This window comes from Buceros rhinoceros, unplaced genomic scaffold (genome assembly GCF_000710305.1).
Source record: "Buceros rhinoceros silvestris isolate BGI_N320 unplaced genomic scaffold, ASM71030v1 scaffold3796, whole genome shotgun sequence".
Lineage (NCBI taxonomy): Eukaryota > Metazoa > Chordata > Aves > Bucerotiformes > Bucerotidae > Buceros > Buceros rhinoceros.
In genome coordinates, this window is record NW_010415625.1 from 1 (window position 1) to 16,647 (window position 16,647).

Sequence of the window (16,647 nt, forward strand, 5' to 3'; positions counted from 1 at the left end):
CTGAACAATCCCAACTCTCAGCCTGTCCTCATCGGAGAGGTGCTTCAGCTGCCTGAGCATTTTCAAGCAGATGGCGAGAATCGCCTCTCTCGGCCACAATTCTTTTGATGCAGCCTGGGATGCTATTGGCTTTCTGGGCTGCGAGCACTCATTGCTGGCTCATAGTCAGCTTTCATCTACCAGCATCCCCCAAGTCCTTCTCCACAGGGCCGCTCTCAATCCACCATCGCCCAGCCTGTTCTTGTGCTTGGGATTGCTGTGACCCAAGTGCAGGACTTTGTACTTGGCCTTGTTGAACTTCCTGAGGTTTGCACGGGCCTGCCTCTCGAGCCGGTCCAGGTCCCTCTGGATGGCATCCCTTCGCTCCAGCGTGTTGACCACACCACACAGCTTGGTGTTGTCAGCAAACTGGCTGAGGGTGCACTTATCCCACTGTCCATCAGGCCAACAAAGATGTTAAGAAGTGCCAGTCCCAATACCAGTCCCTGAGGAACGCCACTCCTCACTGGTGTCCACTCCGACATTGAGCCATTGACCACAACTCTGTGAATGTGACCATCCAGCCAACTTCTCACCCACTGAATGGTCCATCCATCAAATAACTTTAAACACTTTTGACTTAAGAAAAGTCTGTGTCTTCTGCAAGGTTTTAGAAATAGTCTGGACACCCTGACCTATACCATGGTACCTGTATTTCTTATGTCAGAAACAAATGCCATGGGGTTTCAGTATCTGAGTCTGAACTTACCCTGTTTGCAGTCCAAAAAACTTCAGTATTCGTGCTAATCTGAATGAAAGAGGGAACCATCTGTAGAGACTCACTGGGGAAAGAGCCCTGCTTTTCTCTGTTTTGGGAAGAGGAATGGAATGAAAGGTTGGCTCTTCGGGAGCCTTGAAAGGTAACCTCTGTTGTAAAGGCACCAGTGTGTTTTACCGTGTCTTCTCTTGGTGGTGTGTTCGCAGTTCTCAGCGTGGAACGTATCCGGTGGTGCACTGTCTCTAAGGAAGAACTTGCCAAGTGTAATGACATGAGTAAGGCCTTTGGTGGTGCTGGCATTCTGCCCCCTCTGGAGTGTACAGAGGGGGGCTCAGCTGCTAACTGTACCCAGATGATCAAGGTGAGTTGTGAGTGACAGCAGTGTAATTGATTTAATTTCCCCATGAGACTAATAATAATCCAGTGTCCACGTACACAGCTCTGCGGTGAGTGTCTGATGGTCCAGGCAGCTGACTAGGTGCTTCCTGGCATTCATGTTTCTGAAAAATCAAAGCACGTATTTTTTTAAAAAGATGAATACTCATGAATCTGAATGTCCTAACAGCTCTGTGCTGACTGCTTGGCTTGTCATGTATGGCCAGGTATTAAGGAACTCAGCAAAGGTCTTAAGTATTTCCTCCCAAATGCTAATCTTTAATTTGGGAATTGTGTCAGATTTATTTAGCAGATATTTCAGAAGGGATGGAGCTATAAAATGCAAAGAGTGGTTAAAGCTGTGCAGTGGTTAAAGGGTTCTGAATAAACCCTGGATCACACTCCTGTTTCAGGGTCCCATCATGGAAATGTATGCGAAGAGGAGATGAGTGTAAAGCCACATCAAATCTCCCAGTACCAGAGTGCAAGGGAGGGACAAAGCACCAAGTCGGGGGTGAGCGAAGGGCCTGTGAACCCAGCTACGTTAATTCAGCTGCCCGGAGCAAGCTCCATTTCCAAAGGGAGCACAGCTCTGGGGAAGGTTCTGAAGGCTCTAAACGCGGCTTTGCCAAGTGATGTGTGGAAAATAGTTCTCTCCTTAGGAGGTGGTGGGAGGCAACAGGTTGGTACTGGAGGAAATGTGGAGGCAGGTAATCATGGTCACCTGCACTGGCAGAGCGCAGGGGAAGGGGAGGGTGTTAATAAGTAATATTCTTTGTGTATCCTGGGCCCCAAAATCAGGGTTTTGTGGAGGAAATACACAAGAGGTTCAGAGCCAGGAAGCGAGGCCTGGCAGAGCAGTTTGAAGGCAGATGAGGCAGGTGGTTGTGTGGCCAGGACAAAGGAACACACTTCAGAAATTGGTATCTCAAATTTTTTATCAACAGAAAGCAGAAGGGTTTTTCTGACTGCTAAAACTACTGCATTGCCTATTGATAAATACTGTTCTTAAGCGAGAGAATCAAGACTGTACTGAAGAACACGCGGAGCAGGTGTCGGTATGTACGTGGATCTTAGCTCAGGATTAGGCAGGAAATACTTTCTAATGTCAGATCTTCCTAAGACCTCTTGGCCGCTGGCTGCGTTCCGCAGAGGGACCTGTTGGACTCTGCAAAGCAGGTTATTAAAAGGGCTGATGAGTGTCTGCCTCTGAAGTCCGTGCGCGCAGAACTGCGTTTGTACGCAGGCACCTCTGGAAGACCGTGGATTCCTGTGAAGCTTGATGAGCTGAACCCGGAGACCTGCTGGCGGATAGGGTGAGGATGTAGCTTTCTGATAAAACGAGTCTTCACTGCAAGGCTTCAGCTGAGGCTTTGTCCTTGAGACCTCTCTTTTCTTGTGCTAATAATCTACTAGATGTTTAAGCTGGCCTACCCTGTGTCGACTGTGTGGGTCCCCTGAGTCCGCACCCACACGGAACTCTGCCCTTTGAGGCCGCAAAGGAGTGGGACGCAATGCCTGAAGAGGCAGAGATATGCTGATTTATAACGCCACAGAGCTTGGACTTGGTCCCGTGAATGTGTTAGCACATGGATAAAGTAAAAAGCCTTTTTCTTTGAAGGAGTTTAAAAATTGAGGAATGTCTAAATATTAAACGAGGGACCCTGGCAATGGTTAATGTGACCCAGAGCTGTTCTTAGGCAGGTCTTTTTAAACAGTGCCGAGGGTAATTCTCAACTGCCGTGATACAGAAATGAAGTCCCTGTGAAAATAATTAACAGGGTACTACCATTGCACATATATTTATCAGAAAAACATGGAATAAACCCATGCTTTTGCTAGATGCATTGGCAAATGTTTGCTACAGAAAAAATAAATACCTGTACTGCTGCTGATCTGCCGTCTCAGCAGAGATTGTATGCGCTCACGGGAGAGGTCTGTAGCCTGTAAACTACTTCATGTTGAATCCAACAGGCGTTTTTTCTGTCTTGTTCTGTTTCTTATACACTGTTATTTACAGATGAGCTATTGACAGGAGACTCTTCTGCTAAACAGAGCTCCAAGGCTCAGCTTTCCTATCAGAGAGAAATGCTGTCTCACATGGAAAGATGTCCACATAACATGGTCCTTGTCTTCTGTGGCCAGCCCTTTCCATTTTATCTGCCCTATTTCCTGTCCATCACCAATTCTAGGGGCTCTTTTTTTTTTTTTTTTTCCTTCTCCTGCCTGAGGGAAGGGCCTTCTGACTCCTGCCTTCTCCATCCCACTGTCAGGTATCCCTTGTAAACACCAGACCATATTTGATTCCTCAACTGTTGTCCTGTGCTCTGACCCTCACTGGTGGAATATCAGATCTGGTTATTCCAGAAAGATTGTGCCTGTACTTTAAGGCGTAAATTACTTCCCAACCTCAACTCCTCTCCAGGTTCCCTTGGAGCTCTGTTCAGCTCTCATTCATAAGAACCAACTCTCAGGACATCTATTGTTTCAGCTAATTAATGAGTACAATCTTTTTCTCCCTTGAGCCAAATAAGTAAAATATTTCACATTAAAAGGCAACTTCAAATCTGGTTTAGGTGTCAGCATCAATATATTACCTATGCTTTCACATGATCCCTTAAAAAAAATTCCAAGCTGTTTGTGGGAAGTTGCGCTGGTATACTAGGCAGCATAGTCCTAGCTCTACCCTAACCAATGCTCAGCAAACTGCCAAGAGATGGGAAACTTAATTACCTCCTCCAGTGCCAAACCAGAGCTTAAGCAAACTGATAGGAAACTTAGAATCAGCTTAGAAATGCAGAATGTCAAGTTGCTGGTTATTTTCTCAGCAGTATCTTGCCTCTACTCGAGATGTCCTCCCAGGTTCAGCTGCTCAGGGGTGTGTATTGCAGTTCTCCAGTCCTGGCTGCTGTGGAAAGTCCTATTCCATGTTAGCCATCGCACTCCTGCATCTGTAGCAGGATTCCAGCCAGCTTGGTGTTACGGTCAGCTGAAAAGATACAGTACTGCTGGATGCCTTCCCTGCAGTGGGTGCCCAGATTTGTATTCCCCCTCTTTGGACAGTTGTCTTAGATGCTTTCCCTCTCCTCCGAAATGCACTGCCACCTTCTTCCCCTTTCCCTGAAGGAGTGGCTGTTTGTCTGCTGAGGTACAAGCTATCATGCTTTAAGGTTGCTTTTCAGTACACTTTGCTTTCAGATTTTTGCAACCCCAAAAGACGCGACTTCAAACTATTTGTGTATGATCTCAAAAATGTATTTACTTTATTTGAATCTCTGAGGTTTGGGGCAATAGCTATAGAGAAGAATGAAAACTCCAGATCAACGGGCCTTAGATTCGTCACAGAGCTGCAGGATCGATGTCTAAGGTTCCTTTGGGCTATGAAGACTAGTGAGGCCATCACAGTCCAGGGCTGTTTTCTGCTTATTTCTGAAAGAAGGCAGTTTGGAAGTTCTAAAATCCCACTTGGTAATTGTTCTGCAGAAATTAGAGTGCAGTTAACTTTTTTGAGAAAAGAAAACTCACAAATGCAGATTAAGGAGCCTTGTCTCTTAAATTCATGGGTACTCTGCCTCTGGCTGTTGAGAAATGCTGGTAATTAAGCTTCACCACGTATTCTGCCCTTGGGTCTGCACAGGATGATTTGGCAGATGCGGTGGCACTGGATGGCCGTTTGATTTACCAGGCTGGAAAGGAGCATGGTCTGAAACCTGTGGTTGGGGAAGTATATGATCAAGGTATGTTCTGACTAAATAACTTTTAAACTCTTAATACGAGCTTTTTCTTAGGCATTTTTGCTGTTTCTATTTTATTTTGGGGTCCTCCTCTTGAAGACTCTAAAGAGTAGGTAATGGCCAGGTTCCCTCTTGGATGTTCCTGGCCGTAACAGAATGTGGGGGGAAACGGGAAACTCAGGCTGTAGCAGAGTGTCCTGAAACAGTTAGGTCAAGAGAGCCGTGCCTGTAATAGGTTGGTTGGGTTGGGTTTTGTTTCGTTTTGTTGCTTTACTGTCTCAGTTCTTACTGTTTTCTCTGTTCCATAATTTTGCAGATAAATTAATAAATTGCAAAGCATGGATTGGTATTAGGCTTCTCTCTCAATCCCATAAATTAGAATAATCAGATTTTGTTCTTTATACTGTATATGATTACCTGATGGAAGAAAGGAAGCGATGTGTTCTGCTCCTTGTTATCATGGGTATCCGTAAGCTTTGAACTCCTTTCAGAACAGAGACAGTCATTCACTGGTGACTTGTGAGTAAGGGCTTGGCACCAACAAGTTTGCGTAGTTCGTCGCTGGAAGATGTCCCCCATAACTTTGAGAGACCCAAGGGAAGGAACAGCTCCGGAAGCAGTCTGCAGGCAGTGGGATCCCACCACCCTATTGTGAGATGAGCTGGATCTTAGCGTGATCTGGCCAAGACATCCTCAGAAGCACCTATTGGTCTCAGTTCACAGGGACTTGGATCACCTGCAGCAGCCTCCCCTCCCTGCCTTCCCCCGCCACCACTAACCACATCATGACCCTGGTGAAGGAACTGTACTTCAGTTTCTCAAAACCAAGTGGGATTTGTGATCTAGAGGCTGGCTATCTCCACTGGTCAGGTTATGAGCTCAAATCAGAGAAAAGTGAATACATGTAATGATTTCTGATCTAAATGGAGTCAGACTGAAGGACCTTATGGTCACTTCTGACCCTAGAGTCTTGACTCTAAATTGTATCAAACTGTAAAACAAAGAGAATCAGTGTGATGCTCCAGTGATATCAACTTGCTGTGCTGTGTCAAAACTAAGATCAAATTACTAGACAACTGGAGAATAGGGGTTTTTTTAATTGTTAATAATATTGGCTTAATTAAATCCAAATATATTTAGAATCATAGAAAATTTCTTCTTGGAAGGAACCTTTGGATATTTTTCTTCCCGCCTCCCTTTTGAAGCAGGGTGACCTACAAAGTTAGAGCAGATTGCCTGTGTCCTTTAACTGTGACCTTTCACATTGGAAAGATAATGGAGGATATTCACTCACTGCAGCAGGTTCTCACCAAGGTTGTGAACCATGTGATTTGCCTGTGCGTAGGGGAGCCACAGGAGGCCACAAATCAGTGTGTCTCACTGTACTGCTGCTGCCAGCGTGTTTTTCTTGCATCTCTTTCTTCTTACTCTGCAGAGATTGGAACTTCCTATTATGCCGTGGCTGTGGTAAGGAAGAGCTCCAACATCACCATCAACAGCTTGAAGGGTGTCAGTTCGTGTCACACAGGCATCAACAGAACTGCAGGCTGGGACGTGCCCGTGGGTTATCTGATTGACAGTGGGCGCCTGGCAGCAATGGGGTGTGACCTTCCTAAAGGTAAGAATTGCAGGGCGAAGATCTGTTCTTCAGCCGTGCCTCTGCGTGTGGTCTTGGGACCCTGTGTGTGGACAGAAACGTGTGGTTCTAGCTGCTGTTCTGTTCCTTGACTTTGATGTGCCTCGTGAGATGGAATAGACTTAGCATGGGGCTGATCAAGACTGTGGGGGTTTATTTTAAATTGGAAACATTCTTTTAAGAACAAAATTACTTTTGCCTTGTAAGGAGATGTACTGTGTAGATGTGTCAAAATGCGATTGTAGGATCTTATTCATTCATTGCTAAAGACTTCTCACTCTGATCTTGCATTTAGCTGTAAGTGACTATTTCAACGCAAGCTGCATTCCTGGAGCAAGTGGCGTAAACTATCCCAAATCCCTCTGCCGGCTCTGCAAAGGGGATTCGGCTGGGCAGAACAAATGCCAACAGAACTCTCAGGAGCAATACTATGGCTACAGTGGGGCTTTCAGGTAATTTTCTTCACTCTGCTCTGCTCTATCCATAGCCATCATGTCCAGGCCTCACTGACAGGAAACTGCAGCCAGAGAAGTTCCAGCTGATCGTGTTAGAAAATCTGCTGTTGTGTTAGGACAGCCATGCTTTAACCCTAGAGGCTGAACAAGAGTAATTCTAAGTCCACTGTTTCAGGTATTAACACCTGAGTATTAAAACCAAATGGTGATTTAGCACTTCTACTGGGCAGGGAAATCCCATTGCTGTTTACTTGGTCCAGCACCTGTTGACGCAAGTCTGAGCGTGTTGCAGCAGGCTGTATCTTTCCCAGTAAAACCCGATGACCCTTGGAGTCTGAGAGCTGAACTGCCGCCCTGCTCAGCTATTTCAGTCCTCCTTCCTCAGATGCACTGAATTACTGAGTTGCTCTGCCCTCCGTTATTGCCCACCAGCCTTTCCCTTCTTCCTGTCTGTGTGCTGTGTTGCAGCTCCCAGTCCCTGAGAAATGGCATTGACCGAGCAAGGGCAGAATTTGCTCGTGTAAAACCCTTGCTCCTCTCTCCATATGCCCCAAAAGATTGTTTGACTGCCTTAGAGAACTCTCCTGGGCAAAGAAGGTTGTGGTGTCTGTCCCAGGCAGCTCTGAACATGCTGTCTGTGTTCACCAAATGACAGTGATAGTTTACTTCGTGCTCTAACAGCCACTAGTCTCTGCCTCGAGCAAAACTCTTGAGCACAAGGAAATAGGTCAGTGTCTGTGGCTGATGGAACGTAGCACACAGCCCTCTGGCTGTCAGCCATTGGAGTCCAGTGCATGGGAGCTGTGCTTTGTAATGCACCTTTGTGGTTGGATTTATATTTATTAGGTGTTTGGCTGAAGGTGCTGGAGAAGTTGCTTTTGTGAAGCACAGCACAGTGCCTGAAAATACAGATGGTGAGTAATCCAGAAGCTTGTTGAATAGTGGCTGCAAGGTCTGTAGTATGGCGTCTGTAATGACGGTATAATGTCAACTGTTTGATTTAGAATCGAGAAGTCAGCAAACAAATGGTCTAATAGCAAAACCAGAGGTGCCCACAGACATATGCATCAGGACATAGAGTCCCTGTAAACTTTTTTTTTTAAATGCTTGCTAGTTTCAGTAAAGTTAGAGGTGGAATCTTATGCTTCTTCTGGAAAGAGAGCTTAAACAGCACTAAACCCTTAGTTTCGTACAGACCTGGGCTGTTACATTGCTCCTGCCTACCCAGGTATTTCAGCAGAGACTAGCAGAAAGTCAACAAGATGTGGCCTGCCCTGTCTGGCACTTCGTGAAATCTACCTTGAGCATATCAAGGACCTGTCTGACTGTCATTTACAGGGGAAAAAACCAAAATACATTGCATGTGATCCTAGACTTAGGGATGCTCTTGGTGCTGCTGCAGACCGCAGTGTAGTGCAGTCTCACAAGTGTTAAGCTGCTTATTGTCTTACCAGAGGTACAAGACTGAAGGACCACACAGAGACGTGGGATACATTGTGCAGTCAGGAGTAGCTGAAAGGTGCTCAGGAGACGTGTGCTTATGCTCAGTGTGTGCATGTTATGCTTAGAGCAGATGTGGAGCCAGAAGCATCAGCTCCACCTGCTATCTGTTCCATAAGCACATTCGTTCTGGTTGCAGGAAGAAGTCTGTCTTCGTGGGCCCAGCGGCTTCGCTCCGGGGACTTTCAGCTTCTGTGCCGCAATGGCAACACAGCTGATGTGACAGAGTGGAGAACCTGCCACCTGGCGCGAATCCCAGCTCGTGCCGTGGTTGTACGGCCTGACATGGACGGGACAGTTGTCTTTCAGCTTCTGAACCAGGGACAAGTAGGACATAATTTTTTCAGCAGTGTGTGGCAGTTTAGAGGGCTTCTCCCACCCATCTAGCTGAATCAAAAACAGCACCTTCAGCTCTGGGGGTTTGGAGAGGTACAGGTTGCCACGTACCCCAAGTAGAGGGATGTGTGACAAGTGCTTCTTTTCTTTCTTTAACATTACAGCAAAGATTTAATGGGATAGGCACCAAGTTTCAGATGTTTGACTCTGCAGCCTACAGTGCTCAGAATCTTCTGTTCAGAGACTCCACCACAGAGCTCGTTGCAATCACAGCCCAGAATTACCAGACATGGCTGGGTGATGAGTATCTTCATGCCATGCAAGCCCTGAGCTGCAACCCCAACAGTAAGTCATCTTTAGATTCCTACTTGTAACCATGAGCAAAGGTAGCTGATAACAAAGACCATCTTTATTCTGCTTTATTTTCTTCTGACTCTTCGAGGGTTACGGCAAGCTGCCAGTCCAATCTTTCAGCATGGAGAAAGGTCACTTTTTGACCAAGAAACAGTATCACATTGCAGAGTGCTTTCCTGTGCAAGCTGGTCCACTGTGTGTTTTAAGACACAGGCATGTTCTACCCTTTCTGCTGTGTGTAAGACACTAACTAAGCTGCTACGGCTACCTGATGCTCCACTTCTTACCTGCTAGCAAGCGGAAATAGCGATGTGTTGCTCTGTACGTGGCAGATGTGCTCTGTGCTGTGGCAAAGCCCCCCACCTCTGGGACTCGTCTATTCAGGGGGTTGCTCGGTGACTGTCAGCTATGAGGATTCCTGTCTTCTGGGTGGTTTTTTTTTCTGCACTCACTTTATGGTCGGCATTCACAAGAGTTCTTGTTCCTTTGCTACGGATAGGTTCGCAGAGTGGACATACCACTCATCCAGAGAGCTCTGTGGTTGCTTATACCCAGTCAGGTGTAAGGCTGAGCTAGAGAGATGGAGAGAAACACAGACATAAACATTTTTAATAGCATGATTGATACGTGTGTGGCAGAGGACAGTGCGTGTCGCTCCTCATCTATAAGAAAGTGAACCGGAGTTTTTGTTTTCCAATTTTGCACAGCGTTGCCGGAAAGCCTGAAGTGGTGTGTTGTATCCACTGAGGAGATTTGGAAATGTGGCGAAATGGCTGTTGCCTTCAAGAAAAAGGATTTGAAACCAGCCATTCAGTGTATTTCAGCCAAGTCAAAGGAACAGTGCATGGAGCTGATCCAGGTAGGCTGCTACAATCCTTGCACGATAAACCCCCTTCACACACGCTGCTCTCTGTGGGGTAGGTGGGATCAGAGTTACACGCACTTGGATGACCAGTAGGAATACTGGGTTTCAAGGAGGTGATCTCTAGCTCTCGTGGATAAGCCTGAACTCCAACTGCCTTCAGTTGTGATGGGCATTGCTGCCCATCTAGCTCAAGCCTGTATGTGTGAAATCTCCTGCCTGCATTTCACTGATGATGCTTTATGCAGGTTTGGGGGTTTTTCTTTAGCAGCGTATTGCTCTTTTGCTGTCACACTTGCCCTTTGAGATGCAATAGGTATGATGCTAGAGGTGTCATCATTGTAGCAGGGAGGGTATCTGCTCTTTTCTCACAGAAAACCTAGATTTTATTTTATTTTTCAGAAAAAGGAAAGTCATGCTGTGGTTCTGGGTGGGACTGATATTTACACAGCTGGGAAGACATATGGCCTTGTACCAGCTGCTGGAGAAAGTTACTCTGGTAAGAAGGTCAGGAAACAAATACAAACCTTTTTTTTCCAGTTTGTTTGAAAACAGCTCTGAAAGCACAGCTCCTGTTCCCTAGCCCTGCTGGGAAAGCTGTTTTCAAAGGAAATTAGAATTATTATCCTCACGTCATGGACAAATATAAGGAAATAAGTATGGGATGGCTTCCTAGAGTGAGTTTGTGGCACTTTTATCTGTCTCGGTGCAGGACCAGGTGGAGTTTTGACTGTTGGGAGTCTTGTACCTTTTTCTTTTTCTTTCCTATTCTGCAAAAATATTTACAGTGGAAAAAGCCAACATTTACAACCTCACAATATTTTTAACATAAGCCAAAATACAGAAAATACACTGTATATTCTAGTTTGAAACAAATTCTTCCTGTAAATGTGACTGCTTCAGAGTCACTGATGAAAGGAGGACGTGAGGACATTGTGTTAGTAAGGCAGAACTGCTGCAAAACTCATGGAAATTTTACTACAAGTTTGAGTTTTCCCATGAAAATAACTTCTTAAAGCAGTTTTGTGAGGTCACTAATGACCCACAAGTTGTTTTTTAGAGGGATGTATTTGTAAGAGCGGATGTTAACAAGTACACTTTCACGTTCATCTCTAGATCCACGGGCATAGCAGTAGCAGTATACTAGCTATGAGCGAATGCAACGTTGTGAAGTAGTAGAAGTGAAGAATAATTGCGTGTACAGTCATAGTTCCTGACTAGCTGATTGTTGGTGCAGTTGAAGTTGGCACCACGGAAGTGTCGTGATCTGTAGATGATCGTTAAGCAGTGGGGATGCTGAAGAGAAGATGTAATGCGTTTTGGTTTTGTTCTGCAAGCTGATGACAACAGCAGCGCATACTATGCTGTGGCTGTGGTGAAACGGAATCTGTCCGGTGCATTCACCATCGCTGACCTGAAAGGGAAGAAGTCCTGTCACACGGGGCTGGGGAGGACTGCTGGATGGAATATCCCCATTGGTATGCTAATTAAGAGGGGCGTTATTAAGACCAGAGACTGTAATATTCCCCAAGGTAAGACAACAGTACTGCATATAAAAAATACAGTAGCAGCATAGCTGTAAGATTCCATTGGGGGAGTAATTTTGATGTTTTATAGCTCAACATGAAGTTTATCTGTTTGTGAAGGGGGGTCATGCTTTTAATGAAACAATCTGAAATTTTAAATTTGCCACCAGAGTAGACAAATGGAGGGGCCATACTGAGAATGTTACATCTAACATGAAAGTATTCCTTTCCCTCTTTCTCACAAAATCCTTGGCTAATTTAGGTTGCAAGGGACCTTTGGAAGCATCTAGTCCAAACAAAACAGGTCCAGTTAGATCAGATTGCCCAGGGCTATGTGCAGGCAGGTTTTGAGTAACTCCTAGGATGGAGATTACACACAGTCTTGCTGCACCTGTTCTAGTGTTTGACTGTCTTTGGTGTAAAGAATTTTTTTTTTCTCATATCTGATGAGAACTTTCCTTCTTGTAACTTTGGTCTGTTGCTTCTCATCCTTTTACTCTGCATCTCTGAGAAGGATCTGGCTCTATCTTCTTGAAAGCCCCACTATGTAAATGAAGACAGCAATACACTGTTACCTATCCACAGGCTGACCAAACCCAGCTCTCAGCCTGGCATGCCACGTGCTCCAGCCCTCTGAGCGTCCTGCTCTCCTTGCACCGTATTTGCTTTAAAATGTCAATGTCTTTCAAACACTGGGAGCTCCAAACTTGGCACAGGTGACAGGGAAGAATCATCACTTCCCCTGACTGCTCCACTGACACAACCCAGTACGGAGTTAGCCTTCGCAGGCACAAAGGCATGCTGCTGACTCTTGGTCAACTTGTTGTCCACCAGGTCCTTTTCTTACCGAGCTGCTTTTCAGCCTGCCAGTCCCCAGCCTTTCATGGTCTTACTCCATCCTAAAAGCAGGACTGTGCCTTCGCCTTTGTTGAAATTCAAGGCTCCTGTTAGCTTGTTTCTCCAGCCTGCCGAGATCCATCTCAATGGCAGCCCTGGCCTCTGGTGTATCAAACTGCAAAAGTTTATTCCAGTTTTCAGAAATGCATTTGAAGAGTCTGTTGCTTTTTTTATTTTATCAACTTTATCGCATGGTTTTGAAAAGCCTACTTTCACAGCTGGCTGCTTTAGCTCTTGCTTGAGGATATTGATCCAAGCCCATATCGATAGGATAGTCACAGAAACTCACGTTGTCTGGACATATCCCCTCTGGTTGGTACTTCCAGCTCTGGGATGTCCCTGCAGTCAGTGTATCCCTCTCTTGAATTTTGCTGCATTTGTTTCCAAACTGTATTTAGTAATGCAGGATGTAGCACAACCAGCAAAGGATCTGTGAGCACAGGGCTCCAGTTTGAATTTTGCTTGCCTTTTTCCTGTCTCCCAGGAAGCTCTTCAGTTTCATTACATAATCAGCTAAACGGTCTTTGGAAACATTTTAGAAGTTGTAGTCTGTGAATTCCAGTAAGGTGGCTGTAACTCATGTTTCTAGGGTTCTACTGAAACCTGCATTGGTTATAACTTCATGATGGTGTAATTACCTTTCCTGTCAAGAGCTCATGCTTTTGACTCATCCTGTCGGCTTCCTTTCCTTCCCCAGCTGTAAGTGAGTTTTTCTCTGCCAGCTGTGTGCCTTCAGCTAAGCTGGACAATTATCCACCAAAGCTCTGTCAACTGTGTATTGGAGATGATAGTGGAAAAAACAAATGCAGTGCAAGTACCCAAGAACGTTATTACAGCTACAGCGGAGCCTTCAGGTAATTAATACACGTTGTCGGTGGTTATGTGTGCATGGTTGTTACGTCGGCTTGTCAAAATGCAAGGAGGAGCCATTTTCCACCCAAGTCTGCAAAAAAGCAGTTATTGTTGCTGCAGTTAGATGGCATGTGCTGTAAAGGAAATGTCACCAGATGTCTTCAGCAATACGGGTACATCATAAAGCATTCCATCAGGTCACGTCAAAGCCTTTTGCCAGCTACCCAGCCTGGCAGATGACCATCAGGCAAATCCCCGTCTCTGTTTACAGAGCAGTAGGCACCTACCTAGTGAGGACTCAAGTGGATTGTCATCGGTCAGTATTTTGTGCAGCAGCAGACATCAACATACGGGGCAATACCCAAAGACTATGAAGCTCTTGGATACGGAAGTAGCACTTCCTTTTCCTGACCTTCACCTCTGAAGGTAATGGTGCGTGTAACAGAGCTGGCAGTGAGCAGTCTTCTTCCTTCAGGGGAGGACACTTGAACAACAGCGGCCTGGTGAATATGGAAGTGCTAGACTTCGATAATTACTTTTTGCAAATCTATTTAGTTGTGTCCAGCTGTTCTGCTGTGCTAACGCCCTGCAGGCAGACTCCAGATCCTGTGCTGTACTTTGCAGATTAACAGAGCTAGCTACCAGCCACCGAAGGAACAAGCAGCAAATGCTGTCACGGGCTGTATGAGCCTTGCTCCTGTTCGAAGGTTGTGCATGTGGTAACAGTGCCCAGACAGCCCAGGCTTTGCAAGGAAAAAGAGAAGGTGTTTAGTTCATTGACTAAACACTGATGCTGACTAAACATTGATGTGGAAAGTTTTAGGTACTTACAAGGTTTGGATTTGGGTGAAAAATGGAGGGTCACAATCCTTTGCAAGCTGTGATGCTTAGGTGATTTTCTCTGAAAGAAAAATGAGTTATGAAAGGTGTCTGACAGGAGATTAAAATGCAGCCTCAGATTTCCAGATTCCTTCAATCTGGATATCTCCAGACTAAGCTGACTTAGAGGTATGAGAGGCCACTCAGTTTGTGTATAATTCCCTGCAAAGATGTTAGTTTCCTCTCCTTTCAAGATGCTTCGTTTCTCTTTTTTTTTTTAAATTGTCTTAGAGACCAGTGCATTTGTTTGCAGAAATCTGTGTCAGAAAAACTGAATTGTAAACCTGTCAGTTATTAGAAAGCACGTGGTTCGCATAAAGATGCATTGAATTGAATTTTTATCTCTCTTTTCCCAAAGGTGCCTGGCACAGGACTCTGGGGATGTAGCCTTTGTCAAGCACTCAACAGTGTTTGAAAACACAGATGGTACTTACTTTTACGTATCTCTTTATTATAATTCAGTTACTTTTCTTGAACCATTCAATGTGTGACAATGACCAGTTTATTTTTTTCAGGTAAAAACACTGATAGTTGGGCCCAAAACTTGAAGTCCAGCGATTTCCAGTTACTGTGTCCAAATGGTGCCCGTGCTGAAGTCGCCCAGTTTGCTGAGTGTCACCTGGCTCAGGTGCCAGCTCAGGCCATTATGGTTCACCCAGACACCAATGTTTTTGCTCTGTATGGACTACTGGACAAAGCCCAGGTACTAATAATCCCTTTATTCTATGGGGGTGTTACGTATGGTGTAACACAGAGCAGGGATAAAGACCACGGGACCGTTCTGCCGTATTGTGTTCTCTGCATCATGGGACTGATGTGCACTGTGCAGAGCCCTGCTGCTGGATGGGACAGAGAAGGTAAACTACAACCCGTGTAATTCTCCCGGTATAACCACCCCCGTGCACAAGCAATTTCAACTTTTTGCCCAGCCACTGGTTTCAGTAGTATTTTCCTGGAGCTTAAGCTCTTTTCTCAAGCTGCAGGACTTTGAAGTCTCCTAGAAATAGAGTACATGCTAAAACTTTTCCATCCTTTCTAGGATGGAATCTTTCTAGGAATGCAACAGAACTTTCCTGAGTATTTACGTTGCAGCCATGTACATGGCAGACCACCTAGGCAGACCGTGCCATACTGCTGCAGCTGGTTCCTGTCAGACCAACACTGACTAGCTCAAAAGCAACACTGAGTATCTCCCTCCTAAGTGCCAGTCATTTTTGTCACTCCTGTGCAGCCAAACCCTGTATTACACAATATTTAGGCAGAAGAATTTTTTAAAAACACAGCTCTGTCCAGACAGTAACTGAAAACCCAAAACTACAAATGCTGTTCTTGTAATTGCCAGTGGCAGAACTCTGTTTCTAATCTACTGGAGCGTCTAAAAGCAAACGCCCAAGAGAGATTCTGCAATCATGCATGAATGATCTACAGAACGGTTTCTACTGTCTCTCATGTTGAACAAGATGAATGTGCCACTTAATTTTGCAAAATACTGAAAATCTTGCTGTGTTTTCAGATCCACTTTGGAAACAGCAGCAATGGAAATGGATTCAAAATGTTTGATTCTTCAACTTTTCAAGGAAAAAACTTGATCTTTAAGGATTCTGCTGTCAAGATTGTGCCAGTAGAAGAGAGGAGGACGTATGCAGAATGGCTGGGGAGTGAATACATTGAATCCCTCGAAGGGATGCAAACACCACAGTGCTCTGGGACAGGTAATAAGACAAGACAAAACCTGCTCATGACTACTGTTGTTCTCCTTATTTTGTGTCAGATACAAGGCTTGGACTAGCATGGTCCAAATGGCAACTTCCAGGCCACCTCTGCCCTACCACCTTTTCTTCAGATAAGCTGATGTTTGGATAACATTTGAATGTCTCTTCCTGCCTCTCTGCAGGGCAAGTGCTGTCAGCTCATCAGGGGAGTGAGGTGGGGCTGGAGGCTGTCTCTGCCCGTGTGGATGGGGTGGAATTTGGGGCAGAAGCTAGCAATACAGTGTCAGCATGGTTCACAAGATCAGTCCAAAACTGGAGCATCTTTGCCATCATTGTTGATGTTGAACCAGCCTGGGCTGGTGGATTCCCAGGTGCTGATAGATGGGTACTGGGTTTCTGACCTGTAGAATACTTTCTGCAGCTTGGAATCAGTATCAAAACTCTTGTCTAGTTCATCCACTCTGGCCTCCTGGCTGGTTACGTTTAGACTCCTACAACACTGCTTATCCCATCCTACCCTTGCTGGGGCAACAGTTTTTCCTGAGCTCTTCTGCCAGATGGGGTAAGTGCACAGAGGATGGACAGACCATCCTCCACTGGACCAGAGATATGACCTGCAGTCCAAAATACAGCTTCTGCCATGGGCAAGGTCCTTCACCTTCCAGCAGAAGAAAGTAGGGGGAATCTCCAAAGTCACTCGATGAAACAGAAGGCCAGAGAGACTTAGAGGGGACGAGGAACGAAGCATCCACTGAGCTTACTTTCCACAACC

General features: G+C 45.5%; 1 protein-coding gene across 1 annotated transcript; it reads left to right on the forward strand.

Moving 5' to 3' along the window:
* Positions 1–931: 931 nt before the first annotated feature.
* Positions 932–15,952, forward strand: MFI2 (antigen p97 (melanoma associated) identified by monoclonal antibodies 133.2 and 96.5). Its single transcript, XM_010137467.1, has 14 exons — positions 932–1,118; positions 4,770–4,869; positions 6,302–6,484; positions 6,798–6,954; positions 7,804–7,871; positions 8,597–8,784; positions 8,958–9,138; positions 9,855–10,006; positions 10,412–10,508; positions 11,347–11,541; positions 13,130–13,286; positions 14,522–14,589; positions 14,679–14,866; positions 15,677–15,952. The coding sequence occupies exons 1-14, from the start codon at positions 1,029–1,031 to the stop codon at positions 15,950–15,952; spliced, it is 2,100 nt and encodes a 699-aa protein (XP_010135769.1). The 5' UTR covers positions 932–1,028.
* Positions 15,953–16,647: the final 695 nt, after the last annotated feature.